Genomic DNA, 17,977 nt, shown 5'->3' with positions numbered 1-17,977 from the left:
CTTGTGAATTATGTATGTTTCGCTCCAGGGCCTCACAGATACGGTGAACTGGCAGGTTAACAGATGGTGTCAACCAAATGAAATGGATACGGCTCCTAAAATATACCCAGTCGCTGAGGACTGGTTTCTGTCTCCAAAAACGTGTTTCATTGCCTTGGAGGAGTTACAGAGTGAAAGTCAACGGTCCATTTGGCTCAATAAGGTCCGACTTTTTGGGAGGATTTTCCACTATACTTGAGGAACGGTTTTAGTTTGTCCAACTTCGAGGTGATAGACAATTGTAAATAAAAGTATTAACACTGAAATATGCAGAGATCGACGGAAAGAGGGGAGTATTGTCAATGGAGCCTTCCAACATTAGTGTGTAGAACACGCCGGTTATCTCTCCTTGACGACTGAGAGACCAAAGCTTGTCTCGGGATGGCTTGTAATAAATCTGGGAACACCAGATCCGAGAGCACCACTGTTGAAAACACAAAGTTGTTTTGCTGTGGTAAAAATGACAACATACTTTATGGGTCTGGATGAAATGATTGTGCCTCGCTCCTCGCGGCCTTTACCTAGGGACGCTTTATTGGCAGAACCAGATTTCTGTCGTTCGGTGCATCGTAGTAGAAACAGAATGACACGCGGCTGGGAATGACCAAAGAGGTGTTCAATCAGACCTTTTATGAATTGGATTTTGCGGATACACCGAAGTCAGATGAGTTATGCAAGATACCAGTGTTGAGATTCAAGATCAGGCATCATGAGGCGATGGCGATCATACTAATAAACGGATACAGGCTAAATTGGTATTCTGCCCCTTTGAACTTCAACAAGGACATTGGGTTTACAATGTCATACTTCACATAAAAAAAAGTGACAGATCCTGATTTGGCTTGGGTAGAGCAGCATGCAGAATCACAGTGTGAATACAGAAAATCAATTAGGGATGATTCACTGAGACTGGCAGCGATTCCACCCTCACGAAGGGAAGAGTTGATACTGTTTCCCATCACCATAAAGTATCGATGGCAGACATCGCTGGCACCTCCGTGCCTGCCCGGCGCTTCGCTCAAACATCGTTCATCAGTGCAATGTTGACTCCTCATCACAATGTCCAATTCTGGTGAGGCTCTTTTTCTAATCGCTGTAGCTATGCAAAACTATTCTGCTCCCCACTCTGAGCCAGATGGGAGCTCATGCCCGTGCTGGATCTGACAACCACTGATTGGGGGCACAATCGTTGAGTGAGATGCTTTTAGTGAGAGGCTTTGCTCTGTCGGCACTGCGTCAACGGTGTACCTGGTACATTTCAACTTCTTTTAATTTTTACTCAACGTTTACAAGGTTGTGGCTGTCTAAATAAGTGGAAGATCGCTTCTGAACAATTAGGTTGTTAAATGTACAACAACAAGGATTTAACTTGACTAGTATGAAGAAATATGCGATTAAGAAAATAATGAATCAAGATAATTATCACGTTACAAATTAGTTGTGGACAGTTTTGCAAGGATTAAGGAAGGGAAACTGGTGATGCTCTACTATCAGACCGTATTTGGATGATAAAGGACAAATATTTAACAAAATCACACGCAATTAATTTGGAGCCTTATATTAGCCTCCCTTAAAGTGTCTTAAAGAACGTAAAGTGTGCATGAATAAGGGTGCAATAAGGGTGCAATGCCCCATCAAGGTGAGAGAGAATGTGCATAGAGGGAAACAGCCGTGAGTCCATTACTATAACTCTGTACTGCCAGTGGTGCAGAGCTACAAGCAACCCAAATGTTTTAAATCGAGTAGGACTAGAGAGCAGCAGAAAGGCAATACTTGGGACGGTAGAAAGACCCCAGCAACACCATACATCTTGACTATGCATGCATGAAGAGAAACTTGAGTGTCAGCGAATCACATCCATCTCTGTGATAAAAAAATAAGACTCCAGAGGAAATTGGCCCGGTCTCAGCCGTACCGTGGAGACAGCGCGTAATGAAAAGTTAGGAGCCCAGCTCAATGTTGCTTGAGCAGTTCTCGGGCATCTGAGAGCTAACAGATGCAATATGGAAGTCACAACCGGGATTTTGTTGAGTCAAAGTGCAATAGCTACGATTTTACGTATTGCACTCGGAATCCAGAGAGCCAGATAATATATACCAGGTCGGACCTCTACGCTGGGAGAAAACCTAGATATAAATCTTCTTTTGGCATACGAAACCACATCAAGCATCTCTACGCCAATACCAACTGTGCAGGAGATTCTAGATGGTAACAACTGTTACATTTTTATCGCAAGAATTGCAGGAAGGCACAGGTTGGATTTTTGCTGTAGCTGAACTGACTGGAAGTCTGCCTATCAGATGATTATACCACAGAGCACACGCAAAGAAATAATGTCAGACTGTCAAATCACTACTTCAATAAACCCAGTGTGCTACAGGTAGGATACAGCTAGCACGTCCTGTGGTTTGCTTGTTCCCTTTATTGAGATTTAAAAAATCCCTTAAGAAATAAAAGTACTGAATACTAAAGATATGAATCATGAGGAACTTGGTGAGATTCATGCTAAATTAACGAACAGACAAACAAATCAATGAACATTACACCCAAATAATAGCAGGCTAGTTGTTTAAGTGGAAAGAAAAATACAAATAAACCAGATACAGTCTGACGCACCTACATTAAGAATCAGAAGCACCTGTCGAAAATAAAAATAGACTAAGTCGAGAGTAACAAAATTAGCCACGGAGCAAGAAGAGGAAAATAAAACAAAAATAACAGCTGAGCAGAAGGTAAAAGCCAAACGGAAGCAGTGTAGTCTCCGGGCGATGCCATCTGAAGGTAGACCTGCGAACGATGCATGCCTCACACCTGTGTGGGACTGCGTGAGAGACAGGGAACCCACCACCACAATGGCCCTGTGACCACCTGCACTGCCAGACAGGTGCAGCCCTGCCAACTAAACGATTAGACCAACGCCGGCATCGGGGAGGAAATGAGTCAGAGCTGCAGTACCCCACAGTGAGCCCACGCTGACAAAGGAACAGGAACTTGTGTACAGATACTGACCTTTTGGTTAACTGAAAGAAAGCTGCCAAATGAGCCAGGGTATCGTTTAGTAATTAAACTGAAGATGCTTCATCAAAGTCCTATTTTGTGAAAGTCTTTCAATAATTTGCATTTGATTAAATCGATCAAATATGATTTTGTAATCATTAAAATGCGCAAATTTAACAATGCCGCATTACGTTTCTTAAAGCCACCAGCCCTAAGATAAATGTTGAAATAACGTTGCACACATATCTGAATCACAACATCCTGCAAACACACCAATGCGTCATTCTCCTGAATGCGTTGCTACAGGCTTTCAGACCAAGATTCTGAACAGATGCAAAAGTCTTTGGCTATGAAACGCAACGCGACTATGTTCCTAAAGAACCACATGCACGTCCACAAACAGGTCTGTAGCGTGGGGCAATCAACCATCAGCGAGATCAGCCTCCGCCATCAGGTTCTGTTCTTCTACCGTGCCTCTCGTTGACTGCTCACCTGACAGTTGGAACACATTCATTTATTAAATGAAAGTAGTGATTAATCCCAGGCGCGACACAGTGTTCAAAAGAATGTCATCTGAACGACCTCCATTGGGGTGAGTATTGATGGGCCGATTACCGCATTGTTCTGAACCGTCTCCAGCTCACCACCAAGACAGGGCACAAAGGTTGCATTACCATAGCTGAGTCAGACGCAGGAGCTGGCATTCCCTTTGTGTTGTGATCCATGACAATTAGGTGCATTCATATTAATTAGGAGGAGCCTTATTGGCGCGTTTAAGCCTTCCTTCCCCGTGAGGGCGAGGAGGGGGGGAGGAGGTGGGGGTCTCCCTCCAGCGAACAGCAGGCTCATCCCAGGGTAGCGCTGTCGTCTCCGACCAGACCTGGCATTCTGCAGGGTGTTGTGCACCTCGACGGAGTATTTGCTCCTTCGCTGGGTGGTCAAAGGTTCAGTTATTTGAAAACACCCAGAGGGCAGTCCTGGCCTCCTTTGCATCCCCATGGCACCCACTGGCCTTTCTGAGTGGAAAGGCTAGCTCGACTCCCCACAGCTAAGTGAGTCCTGACTTCCACACGCTGCCATCAATCATCCGGAAGGACCACATTTTGAATCAGGTTCAGTGGCGGTCATTTATAACATAGTATAATTATATGTGGAGCAACACTAGAATGTTACTAACAGATTCAATGTTATTTTGCATTGCACTGGTTCTTCTTTATTTTTTTACAGAACAGACAAAAATAAATAGAAATAATGAACAATACCTATGTTTTTACTGTATTAACCATCTATTTATTCATGAAAAGGAGGGCACGATTGTTTGCTTGCTAGGGGGAAAACAACCTCCCCCAAAAGCACATTGGCTGTGAATTAATTCTACGTAATCCTGTTTACCAAATGGGGAAATATATAAACGTATCCAGTAGTATCTCTGGGGCCTGACGCGCGCTCTGCCTGCCTGCCGCTGCCCTGCCAGTTTAGTGTGCACTCCGGCCGCGTTAAGGACTCTGTGCGTGCCTTTCATCTCCCAAACACTCCTCCTTCCCCGAGCGTCGAGGCACGTTGAAGCGCCTCTCAGAGAGCGGACCGGTCCGGACTAATAAGCCGGACTGTCGGAGGGCTCTCTCTCTCTCTCTCTCTCTCTCTCTCTCTCTCTCTCTCTCTCTCTCTCTCTCTCTCTCTCTCTCTCTCTCTCTCTCTCTCTCTCTCTCTCTCTCTCTCTCTCTCTCCCCAGGTCGACTCCTCCTTCAGGATCATTTGAAGATACTGAATAATACAGATTGGATTGAGCTCCACGTTGAGCGCTGTAAAGAGGGAGGCGGGCAGGAGGGGGCAGTAGAGTGCAGTAGAGGGCAGTATGGGGGCAGTAGGGGGCAGTAGGGGGCAGTAGGGGGCAGTAGGGGGCAGTAGGGGGCAGTAGGGCAGTAGGGGGGCAGTAGGGGGGCAGTAGGGGGCAGTAGGGGGGCAGTAGGGGGCAGTAGGGGGCAGTAGTGGCCAGTAGGGGGCAGTAGGGGCCAGTAGGGGGCAGTAGGGGGCAGTAGTGGCCAGTAGGGGGCAGTACGGGGCAGTACGGGGCAGTAGGGGGGCAGTAGGGGGGCAGTAGTGGGCAGTAGGGGCAGTAGGGGGCAGTAGGGGGCAGTAGTGGGCAGTAGGGGGCAGTAGGGGGGCAGTAGGGGGCAGTAGGGGGCAGTAGGGGCAGTAGGGGCAGTAGGGGGCAGTAGTGGGCAGTAGGGGGGGAGTAGGGGGCAGTAGGGGGCAGTAGTGGCCAGTAGGGGGCAGTAGGGGGCAGTACGGGGCAGTAGGGGGGCAGTAGTGGGCAGTAGGGGGCAGTAGGGGCAGTAGGGGGCAGTAGGGGGCAGTAGTGGGCAGTAGGGGGCAGTAGGGGGCAGTACGGGGCAGTAGGGGGGCAGTAGTGGGCAGTAGGGGGCAGTAGGGGGCAGTAGGGGGCAGTAGTGGGCAGTAGGGGGCAGTAGGGGGCAGTAGGGGGCAGTAGGGCGGTGGTGGTGGCTGGAGCGTGTCCGGCCTGCTTGGCCCTTCCTTGGATGAGAGCCATGTGCTCATTGAGGTGTCAGAAGAATGGCTGGCTCTCTGATGTGGGGAGGCGGACTTCCTATCTATTAGAGCCTAATGGACAGAGCGGTGTGGGATGACAGATGTGCTCCCAGTGACTCTGAGCCTGGACTCATTTTGTCCGCCGCACCATTGGCTATGCTTGCTTAACAGGCTGCGCCACAAGCTATTCTTGTTGAACCATGCCCATCGCTCCGTGCGGAACAGGCCCTACGAGGTACGTTGGGCCAATTAGTAACAGGCGGGATCCAACGGACCAACTTTCTGAGATTAAAGTGGATGACATCTTGCGGAACTTGAGTTCAGAGACTAAGTTTGTGGGGAAACAGATGAAAGAACAAACAAAAACAAACCGGGAACAATTCCCGGAACAAGTACACAACACGAGATGAAGCGACCGCGGGGATTGGCGCGCACACAAGAGGCTTTTTGATGGGGGAGAACGCGCACGTCCCTCCAACCCGCCTGATGTGACGTTCTGCGTTCCGGAACCCCAACGCCCAACCTTCTACACGTCGGCAGGACCGTGCGGAGGCCCGCGTGTACATCATTCGACGAGCCACGAAACTGGATTTAAAATAAGCTGAATAAGGATGCAATTAAAAAACACAATTAAAAGTAATACACCCCTGGGACCGGGAGAGCTTTGGCGGAGGTGTGGTGTTGGTGATGTGATGAGGCTCTGTTAATCAGCCATCTTACTGGGTTACTCTGGCACGCAGACCGCCGCGTTCGGTTACGAACACGAAACACTGGCAGGTGAGCTCGCTCTCCAGGAGATAAAATGATTTACAGTCAATGGAGGCGCTCGGCACGGACACACAATAACAACGTCTGATAGAGCTTTCAGGGAGGTTGAACAACGCTGACCCAGTAGACCCAGTAGAAACGGACCACTGCACTGGTTTCCATTGTTTTGGACCCGTCTTAAACACCTTTACCCTTTCACCAACAAAAATGGATATAGATGATGGATGTGCATGTGATTTGGTGCGAACGTTGAATGGGTGTTCCGAATACTTCTCCTGGGAAACATGGACTTGTGTTTCACCCCATGATGTTCGACACTCATCGTAGATTTCAGATTGGCATTCAAATTTGGAATTATTAAGGCGCCATTATTTGTAAACTGTTTCATGGCCCATGACAAACCATCCCAAGGGAGGAAAAGGACGCAGAACACAGGACCACAGCAGGTACACCTGCGCCCGAGCTGTGTGTGTGTGTGTGTGCGCGCGCGCGCGCACGCGCGTGTGCGCGCGCGGAGGCCGGCTGCACTGACCTGACGGGGTTGCTGGTGAGAGAGACTCTGAGGGATTCCAGACAATTAAGCAGCTTATCCTCTGTGATGCCGGAGCGCAGCTCGTGGACGTACTCCTGGGACGACAGCGTGCTCTCGTGCTTGCTGTTCCTCAGACCGCCCTGTGAACCAAAGACAAGGAGAGCAACTGTCAGATTAATGAAGACCTACCATAGCAGCCCAACGGGGGAGTTCAATTCAACGCTCTGGCTTCCACCACAACACACCAAGCCCGGAGTGGGAAATGTTTTCTGTAGTTTGCGGTGGTTTAAAGTTGTGCCTCACATCACGAAACCGTGCAAAATGGACCAGATGGATGAAATGGACTAGAAAGTACGAGTGAAGGAGTGCGTAAGAATCTCCTAATTATCACAAAAAAGGCTCGGGGAAAAGTGCCACTCCGATGACACACAAAGCCAACCTTGGTTATGGATGAATGGAGAAACAGAAAAGCGCGTACAGATGCGTGTGTGTGTGGTAAATGAGGCAGATTTGAGTAATGCATGCTTTCCATTAGGGCTGTTTGGGTGGCGTCGGAGAGTTCCACCGGCTCTCTGGGAGCCGAGTGCGCAGACATCAGTTTACAGGGAGGTAACCTTAAGTAGCTCAGCATGAACTACAGTAAGTAGACAAGAGGGCGAAAACAAGAGAAAAGCAAGAGAAAGCAGCCTACCGAGGATGATTCAGACCTGGCTCAGGGTCCTGTTTGGTGAGCGAATCGTGCCGATAGGCATTTGAGTAGCTCATAAGCAAACCAATATATTATATACACCAGCAGGCACGTTCCTCATCGTGGTGCCTTGGATCAACATCACCATCAGCCCGTTTACTGTATAATTGTTTGCCTGAAATCTCCACCTTGTGTCTGCAGGGGGTCGATGATATGGAACAAATGAGACATGGGGAGGAAACTACTTCTGACAAGGAAGGCCGCCATGTGAAATTGGCTTTGTGTTATTACATTTGGATTCGGCGCACAGCCTAGAAAGCCCAAGGTAGAGGAATATACGTTTAGAAAATCTGCAGAAGTGCAAGCAGAAGCTAATTGAACGAGGTCGCCCCGGTGAGCGATCTGTTACCATCATATATAACATGACCTGACCTAGTTCCTCCCCACAAGTTGGGGGCGGGCCACTTGGAAAAGTGAGTGCAGAAGATGAGTCAAAGAACAACAAACAAATGTAAATGTGAGTCAGATCGGGAAATTAATCAGCATCTCCGTAGGGATCCGTCTGGGTATGCACCACTCCCCCCCTCTGACAAGGTGAGATGATTCACAATGCTATACTTCATTTCCAGGTTCTCTGGTCTATGTCCGCTCTGCAGACAGTAATGGCATTGAGGACTGCTGTGTGTGTGTGTGTGTGTGTGTGTGTGTGTGTGTGTGTGTGTGTGTGTGTGTGTGTGTGTGTGTGTGTGTGTGTGTGTGTGTGTGTGTGTGTGTGTGTGTGTGTGTGTGTGTGTGTGTGTGTGTCTGGTGTGTGTGTGTGTGTGTGTGTGTGTGTGTGTGTGTGTGGACTCGATCATACCTGGCTCTATTCTCTCCTCCTAGCGTGGATGGCCAGGAGGAGAGCAGAGAGATATGAGAGGGGAGAGAATCATTTTCATTACCGTCTGTTCATCTCTCAAAGCTCCCTTTAATCTTCTCCAGCCCTGCTCCCTTTGAAACTGTCCCCTGCCCGCTATTTCTACCGGTTTGATAAACAGATACGAGGGCAGTGGCGTCTCACATGGAGACGGACACGATGAAGAGGAGAGCGAGGGAGGCAGAGCGAGGCCACAGGCAGACCCTGGGATTGGTCGATAGACCGACGGACATGAGAAAGAAACCTTTGCAAAGAAGTATTGGTCTTGAGTGAAGTCAAGAGGCTGTTCTCGTTTCGCTAAATGTATGTTCAAATGCTGAGAGAGACTTCCGATTTGGATTTCCCTGCTGTCTATCAAAAGAAAATCATTTTTAACACGCATGGCTCATAGCACCAATAATTAAACCAATAAAAACAACAAACAGCAATTTACCACAAACAAAAAAACTAAATTTATTGGACTGAGACCGGGTGTGGGTCAAGTACAGATCTACAGTGAACTTCATTATTTTGCAAGATGTATACATATAGACACTTTTACACCATATATATATGGTGTAAAAGTGTCCTTGCTCTTGGTCAGGGATGCCTACAGCTAGACCGTCTCCAGATCCGGGGTAACTGCTCAGTTACCACGCATGCTAATCATAATGCAAAGCCATCCCATCAGGCTCTGCATGATGAATAATGGATTGACAGCGTGGCGTTATCACAGCCAGACCTATGAACGAACACACCAAGCTCTGGAGGATTCCAATTGATCTTTGTTTTGCACGGCTGTGAGTGCCTATGTGTGCGTCTCAGGGGACTCTCTCATCATCGAGTGGGGCTGTTGACGTGCTCCAGGGAGACCCCCGACTGTACGTTTCAACTGCATCTCCTGGCCCCCTACCTAAAGATATGACCGCCCGTTGCATCACGTTGCATCAAGCTGGGCTGAGGGGAGGAGAGGGGATCCACTGCATGCCTAGGATGTTTTATTTAATTCCTTCTCCTCTCCTCTCGGCGTTCCCATCATGCGGAGAGCCGTGTCCAGCAGAACTCCAGTTTGAGTTTCACTTTGTGCGTTGACCTTTAGCTCTGGAAACCAAAGACGCTGACCAAATGCTCCCTGATGCTTCAGGGAGCATTTGGAGCATTTCCCCGCACACCACCCCACATGGCGGGCGGATCAGATGGGCGGATCAGCGTTTCACCACAGAGAAGGCAGCGGAGCGACCATCTGGAGAAGGCCGGGAGGCTGATGAGGGCTACTGGGAGGGAGTTTGTTCACATGATAGATTGCTCTTTGCTGTGTACTTTGGTTCTCTGCCTTTGTTTATTTCCAACTGCCGTTACATCATTGCTTCGGTCTTTCGGCGCACCATTCTCCACTTGTTTTTCTCTGTGTCTGTTCATCTGTCTTTCTGTCTTTAATTGCTTTCCTTTTCTTTGACGTTTTCCTCCACGCAACTCAACTTTATTTACACAGCAACTTTGGTACGACCAAGCGCCCCAAATTGCTTCACAGAGCGGGAATATTCATCTCCCTAACGTTTCATTCGGTTTCCCCGTCTGAAGCACTTGAGCTTTATTCCTCTGCGTCGCACATTCCTCCACAAGCATCACACGCTCTCCTGGTGCTCAGAGACGAGAACGACGTGAGGCTGCTGAGAGAAAGCCGGGCGTGCGCTCAGTGCAGCGTGTGAGCACCAGCGAGAAAGTACAGTGTGCTCCCACGGGGAGGGAAAAACAGTAGAGAGAGAGAGGTGGATAAAGGGTGAGTAACATACAGAGAGAGAGAGAGAGAGAGAGAGAGAGAGAGAGAGAGAGAGAGAGAGAGAGAGAGAGAGAGGTGGATAAAGGGTGAGTAACATACAGAGAGAGAGAGAGAGAGAGAGAGAGAGAGAGAGAGAGAGAGAGAGAGAGAGAGAGAGAGAGAGAGAGAGGAAGGTAGCATGATGAACCATCTGGGGCCAGGGCAGCCTCAGCAGTGGGACAGCAGCAGCCTTTTGACCACTGCCCTGAGCCTCATCTCCAGCCGTTTATTGAATCCCCTATTTGTCGATAACTGTATTTTCAGCCAAAGAAAACAGTGCTGGGAGCAATTACTTCAGCGGGGTCTGTCAATTTCATTTTAGGGGGTTAGGGGGAGCGCAGAGGCTATTTCAGGCCCTCGCCTAACACTCTCTCTCACACTCCCTCCCGCTCTCTCTCACACTCCCTCCCGCTCTCTCTCACTCCCTCCCGCTCTCTCTCTCACTCCCTCCCGCTCTCTCTCACACTCCCTCCCGCTCTCTCTCACACTCCCTCCCGCTCTCTCTCACACTCCCTCCCGCTCTCTCTCACACTCCCTCTCGCTCTCTCTCACACTCTGCTTCTAACTCTCTCTCCCCCTCTTTCCCTCGCTCTCTCTCCCCATCCATCTCGCCCCATCTCCAAACGCGGCAGAGAGCGAGAGAGAGCGGGGGAGAGAGCTGGAGAGAGCGGGGGGAGAGAGCGGGGGAGAGAGTGTGAGAGAGCGGGGGAGAGAGCAGGAGAGAGAGCGGGGGAGAGAGCTGGAGAGAGCGGGGGGAGAGAGCAGGAGAGAGAGCGGGGGAGAGAGCTGGAGAGAGCGGGGGGAGCGGGAGAGAGAGAACGGGAGAGAGAGAGAGCGGGAGAGAGAGAGCGGGGGAGAGAGTGTGAGAGAGCGGGGGGAGAGAGCAGGAGAGAGAGCGGGGGAGAGAGCTGGAGAGAGCGGGGGGAGCGGGAGAGAGAGAACGGGAGAGAGAGAGCGGGAGAGAGAGAGCGGGGGAGAGAGAGCGGGGGGAGAGAGCGGGGGAGAGAGCGGGCGCAGTGTCTTCTACGGAGGACAGGGAGACGACGGCAGGCCGGCTGCACCTCCACACGTCATCTTCACCTGGGATGAGCCTGTAACAAGCTGGCAGGACTCGGCTCTCAGCGCCCAGTGCCCAGCGCCGGGTGCGCTCAGGCGGACTGATGGATACATTATTCAGTGGCTTTGTCAGCTTACCAGGAAACCACATGGCGGCGGCGGCGGCGGCGGAGGGCCTGGAAGACTAGCAGCAAGGAGATAGCTGATTGCCCCTCACTTATTTCACCCTGTCTCTCTCTCTCCCCCCCCCCTCCCTCTCTCTCTCTCTCTCTCTGTCCCCCTCTCCCTGTCTGCCTGCCTGCCTTGCTGTCTCTCTCTTTCTGTCTGCCTCTGTCTCTCTCTCTCATGCTGTCCCTCTCACTATTTCTCTCTCTTTCTCTCTCCATCTCTCTCTCTCCGTCTCTCTCTCTCTGTCTCTCTCTCTCTCTCTCTACACTCCTCAATGCAGGGGATGTACATACGTAGTAGTACTCTAGGTGCTGCAAAATTACAGCCCAGTAAAACAAGCATTTAAGGAATCCTTCCCCGGGCCGACCCAGCAGAGCGGGAAGTGGATTGTTACACCCTCCCACGCACACACACACACACACACACACCCACACCCACACACACACACACACACACACACCCGTTCCCTGGATTGTAATAGAACATTGACCCAGCAGAATCCCATTTCCAATGTGAGCTCTTCAAACAAAAGCACATTTTTCCCTCAACACCGGGAGATAGGGAGAGGGGCTTTCCCTCCGCGTACCCAGTCGGTACGAACACAGAGTTTAATGGTCTCCATATCACTATGAATGAATGCAAACACCCTGGCAGATTGCTTGTGGCACCGAAAGGCGTCCATCTTCCGTCTCTGTACCCGCGTGTATTTTTATTTACCCATGGTGCACTGCTGGCACCAAGGACAGATTTGATGCTGAAGAGATTGCCGCGCCACCATTAGCTCGCCACAGAACTGTGCTCCCACGGGCCGGGCAAACACTCGGGCTACGTCGAGATGGGGGGGGGGGGGAGGGGCGGGCGGCGCCACGGCAACAGATAACCGCTGTGGGGTTCGCCGCCTCGGAGAGAAGACGTCCTGTGACGGCTACATGTCAAAATGGGTGCTAGCATTGTGTGTGTGTGTGTGTGTGTGTGCGTGTGCATGTGTGTGAGTGTGTGTGTGCAAAGGATGCTTTTTAGTCTAAATCATGGGGAGAAAGTTTGACACTTGCTATTCAACACTTGCTAAATACACTGATCTTGTTATTCCGTTTCCTTCAATTATCTATAAATAAAAAAATTACTTTCTCATAGTAATATTGTGTTTATCGCCTGCGTCTTTTTTCAATAGTATATATATTAAATACTATTATATCTACTTACATATGTCAGTAGATATAATAGTAATAATAATAATTATTACGATAGATCTTTGAGATAATTAGTGAACTTTAGTGAACCTTATGACTTGCCATCCTACTAATTAAGAGGGGTGTGGTAACATTGTACCAGAAGACCCATTCCATGCAGACCAACCCGATATCTAGTCCCACCAAACGGATCAAAGATTAATATTTCAATGAAATATTAATTTTACTACACGGAGTCCACACAGACATCCGTTACCACGCCTCTGGATGAAGTCGCCAACACGACAACACTTTGTACGGAGGGAGATATGAAATGTGCTGTAAGCCCTGAGTGAGGTCATCAGAGCGCACGGGGAGCTACTTTAATGTGATCCAACGTCGGCCCGCTGGTGTGGAGCGCAGCTAAAGGTCAGCGCGGCGGAGGTGGCGGCTGGACGGACAATGACTCTTCCTGCTGCCATCTTAAAGGACAGAGCCCTGCTGCTGGCCGATAAGACTCCTCCTCTGTTGATATTTTTTTTGTCCATTGAATTTATTCTCTCTCTCTCTCTCTCTCTCTCTCTCTCTCTCTCTCTCTCTCTCTCTCTCTCTCTCTCCTCTTCTCTCCTCCCTCCCCCCCCTCTCTCTCTCTCTCTCTCTCTCTGAAAACAATGTTATGCTTGCTCTTATTCTTTATAATAGGCAGTTGACATTTTTCTTCGTCTTGACCCCATGGGTGGTATGTAAAAAAAAGGAGGAAAAGGAGAATTTAACCCATGCAGACGGGTCAGAATGTCACCTGAATAGCTCGCTGTGACCGTAAAGTCACTGCCAGTGGGATCCTTAAGGGCGGAACCATATTAAGCCAGTTTATATAAACAATGTGTAACATTCATGAATTTAATTATGTTAAGTAATAAAAGCCATTGAAACCAAGAAACCTGAATGTCTGTTTTGCCCAAATATGTAGGGCATGGTAATATTAAAATATTCTGGCTGTGTAAAAGGAGGGTTAAATAGTACGTGGTTGTGCCTATGTGTGTGAGAGAGAGATGGCTTGTGCATGTGTGTGCATGTGCGTGTGTGTTCATATGTGTGTGTGTGTATGTTTTTGTGTGTCCGTGTGTATTTCCGTGTGTGTTTGTGTATTTCTGTGTGTGTTCATGTGTGTGTGTGTGTGTGTGTTCATGTGTGTGTTCATGTGTGTGTGTGTGTGTGTGTGTGTGTGTGTGTGTGTGTTCATGTGTGTGTGTGTGTGTGTGTGTTCATGTGTGTGTTCATGTGTGTGTGTGTGTGTGTTCATGTGTGTGTATCTGTGTGTGTGTGTGTGTGTGTGTGTTCATGTGTGTGTATCTGTGTGTGTGTGTGTGTGTGTGTGTTCATGTGTATGTGTGTGTGTGTGTGTGTGTGTGTGCGTGTTCATGTGTGTGTATCTGTGTGTGTGTGTGTGTGTGTGTGTGTGTGTTCATGTGTGTGTGTGTGTTTGTGTGTGTGTGTGTGTTCATGTGTGTGTATCTGTGTGTGCGTGTGCGTGTCCGTGCGTGTGTGTGTGTTCATGTGTGTGTGTGTCCCTGGGGTTGCTCGGCGTGCCTCCAGTAACAGCAGGCAACAAAGAACCTGAGGAGATAACGGCATTAAAAGATTCCCTCCCTCCCGTTTGGTTCCAAAACAAATATGCTACATAATGCTGCGGAGATGAGCTCGGACACAGATGGCTCTGATGAGCTGGATACCAACATGATCATGTTACCAGGAGGAGGGAGCGGGGGGGGGGGGGGGGGGGGGGGGACCACAGCAGCAGAGACTTCCCTGTTTGTGTGTTACATGTGTGTGTAGTGTGTTTGTGTGTGCGTAAGTGTGTGCAAGAGCGGGCGATTTGTGCGCATGCAAATGTCAGATGTACAATGGGTACTTTCTTTATTTACACACCAACTCAACCATGCTGTGGTGGTGAATTAATATTTAATGTATTCATAAAAGGTTTGTTTTTTATATTAGAGAGATCATGTTCATATAAATTGGTTTTAAATTTTCAAACAAATGCCCGAATCTTAAAAGCTGCCAACTCTGTATGTTCTTCTGAAGAGATGGAGGAATATAATATGCATCAGTGCTTAACAGTCAAGTTTTGTTCTTTTGTCTTCTTTGGTATTTTTCCAGCGGCGGATTCTATAGATTATACACTTGAAAAGCCAAACGTGTCTTTGAAGTGTACTGTGTAAGTGAATGAATAACGAATGATTTAAAAATCAGAGTATTATCAGACCCGAAACGGAAATTTGAGCAGCTCGTAATTGCCAGCATTTTAACACAGATCTCCAGGTTGGAAATTCCAAATGACAAGCCAAACAAAAAGTAAAGTAATGTGGCAACTGCCTGAGGAAACACGCACACAGACACACACACATATACAGACACACACAGATGCATCTTTTCTTTTAATAAGATAAAAACATTCACCTGAAGGATTAAAAAAGGTGAAACATTGTCATCATGTTCACCACGACCAACAAATATCACATATTTTTCTGTTTGAGCACACACACAATTTCTCACCTCTACAATAATCTGATCAACGCTCAGGTACAAAGTCACATGGAAGTGAAGCGGTTTGTTGGGACTCCACCTTGACCCTGGCAAGACTGCTTGTAACAAAAAGCGCTGTTTACCTCCCTAAAGTGACCGACCCTCCCTCCACCGTCTCCAGATACGCTCTGACCCCAGCCAGCGAGGGCACGCCATGAAGGACACGCACAAGGACACGACCCTGAACACAAAGGCACCCACGCACCCACGCACACAGACACACGCACACACGCTCACAAACAATCGTGTGTGCACACAAACAGGGCTTCATATTGCCACTACAGCACCAAAAGGAATCTCTCTTTTGCTTGCACTATAATGCTATTAAATCCCCTACAAAAGTTAATAAAAACAGAAACTAGCATGCCATGAATCAATATGAATCTCTAATTGACAGAAAGCCATCTCTAAATGCAGTGGCTGTTAATAACTTTTGTTTAAAGAGCGAGAAACAGGTTTCAGTCCCAAAACATTTATTTAAACAAGCTATGAAAAACTTAAAGATGAAAATAATAAAAACAAGTTAAAATAACGCAGCTATTAGGAAGTATGAACAATTGTTCTGCAAGGAAAAAAAGGTTTTGATTAGCCAAGAGATTATTACGAATATGGCTTAAGCTACTGTAAACCAATAAAGGAGACTCATCATGCAACCTACCCAACTAAAAAAAAGTTGGATAGATTGACAGGGAGCATATCAAACTAATGCCCAGTGAAAGACTACGGTTCGTGTTTCAACAAGGATGACACCACCCCCGAGCCACCACACGCTGCGTGTTACATTAACCAGGGCTACCTCCAGATACCTCCACTCATCGCTGGGGAGGAGTCTGTGTTCATACGGACTGTGGAAAGGTGTCAAGTGTGGTCGACATCAGGACTAATGAAGTCATGTCCTGGCATCCGATAATGACGCTGGAAGAGAGAGCGTTTTCCAGACGCGCGGTGCGGAGGTGTCTCGAGGATGCGGGCGGCCGGGTCAGAGCTCAGCCTTCTCTGCAGCAGAGTCGGGCTGGTGCATGCATTGTCCGAAGCACCCTTGAAAACAATTAGGAAGCAGGCGGGACACTGCGTCAGGCACCGCCGTAGACTCAGAGAGTCCCAGACGATGTGAGGGGAACTGAAGCCCCGGTCTGTCGCAGTAGAGACACTGCATGGTGACACTGTGGGATCCTTATCTCTCAGGCGCCGTTTACGATCTCAGGGGCGCGCTACTATTTCTCAATTCCTCGTTTATTTGGTCCGATTGTATCTTTGACTTTGAAGAAAAGGAGCAAAACTGGCCGTTCCGCGGCGCCGGAGACAAACGCAGACAGCCCGCGGGTGGACGGTCCGTCTGACGGTGTTGTGAACCGCAGACCTCGAGTCCTTCACTCTTCTTTTAAGTCATCTCCAGTCAAGTTTATTGGTTGGCCCCTCGTTACAATCACACTCCCTGTGGCCTGCACAGGCCCAAGTTGATACGGCTTCCAACCACTCTCCAGCTGTTAACTTTAGAGAGACAGAGGGCGGGGAAGGGGGGGAGAGAGAGAGAGAGAGAGAGAGAGAGAGAGAGAGAGAGAGAGAGAGAGAGAGAGAGAGAGAGAGAGATCCGTGTGTTAATGTGTGTGGCCTTGTGGCAGTCCAGCTCTATCTACTAAATGTCTGCTCCCCAAGAAAGAAACGGTCTGGCTTTTAACAACGCCTGCGTTGATTTGACTGAAATCCTATAGTTAATCACAACCAGACCAGACACAAAATGACAGCTGCCTGCTAAGACGAGGACCCAGTGCAATCCGACCGCTCTCCACATCTTAATCACCCCGTTAGTGCCGCTCGGTGGAATTAGATGGGGAAATTTAAACACTTGAGACATAGAGGGGAAATATCATCAGCTGAAAAACCACTGAAGCCAGAGATTCTGAGTCAACTTCTAGAAGCATAAATTGAACTGCGAGAAGAGCATGAGGAGCGGGTGCTTTTATGTGTGTGTGTGTCTGTGTCTGTGTGTGTGTGTTTACGTCTGTGTGTGTGGGGGTGTGTGTGCGTGTGTGTGAGTCTGTGTGTGTGTCTGTGTGTGTGTGTATTTGTGTGTTTTTGATTGTGCTAGTACGTGTGCTCATCAAATTGAATGTGTATGTTTACGTGTGCTCGGGGAGTGTGCGTGCGTGCGTGCGTGCGTGCGTGCGTGTGCTTGAGGAGTGCGTACGCACGTGTGCTTTTCATAGCTGCGGCATATTCCTCTAAGCGTTTTTCTGTGCTTTGAAGTCCTCATGCCTGTGCTGAATTTCAATGACAACCCAACAAAGATGGGAGCAGATGTTGAGCCCGCTCCGTGGAAGTCAGGCAGGAGAGAGCCCAGAGAAAAACACCACAAGGGCACCGCATGGAGGATGGCCATCTTAACACTGCTGCCTGTTGGCGCCCATGTAGGAACACACTGATAGGGAAATCAAGCAAACAATACTGCAGTACACGGGATAAGTGGACACGCTGAGGAAGTGCTAATGAACAGGTGTGGTGTTGAGAGGGGAGGGTAATGTTTTTTTTCCCCATAAAAGGCGCCGCGTTGTAGAATTTAGGTAATCTAGCAGAATGTAACATAATGCTCATATCTGTGTTTAAGTTACTGTTTAATTGAACGTACACTGATTCTAGCACAGGAGGGGGTCCTCTGCTTTGGAGACTGCCATGTTGCACCACAGTGTTTCTACAGTAGCCCAGAATGGAC

At 48.7% G+C, this 17,977-nt stretch overlaps 1 protein-coding gene across 1 annotated transcript in view; it reads right to left on the bottom strand.

The window, feature by feature from the left end:
* diaph2 (diaphanous-related formin 2) overlaps positions 1–17,977 on the bottom strand; it is a 378,439-nt gene that overhangs the window by 199,921 nt on the left and 160,541 nt on the right. Inside the window, 1 exon segment of the mRNA XM_056600149.1 lies at positions 6,887–7,026. Within this exon segment, the coding sequence (XP_056456124.1) occupies positions 6,887–7,026 (140 nt within the window).

This window comes from Gadus chalcogrammus, chromosome 10 (genome assembly GCF_026213295.1).
Source record: "Gadus chalcogrammus isolate NIFS_2021 chromosome 10, NIFS_Gcha_1.0, whole genome shotgun sequence".
Lineage (NCBI taxonomy): Eukaryota > Metazoa > Chordata > Actinopteri > Gadiformes > Gadidae > Gadus > Gadus chalcogrammus.
This window is presented reverse-complemented; position numbering and strand designations above follow the sequence as displayed.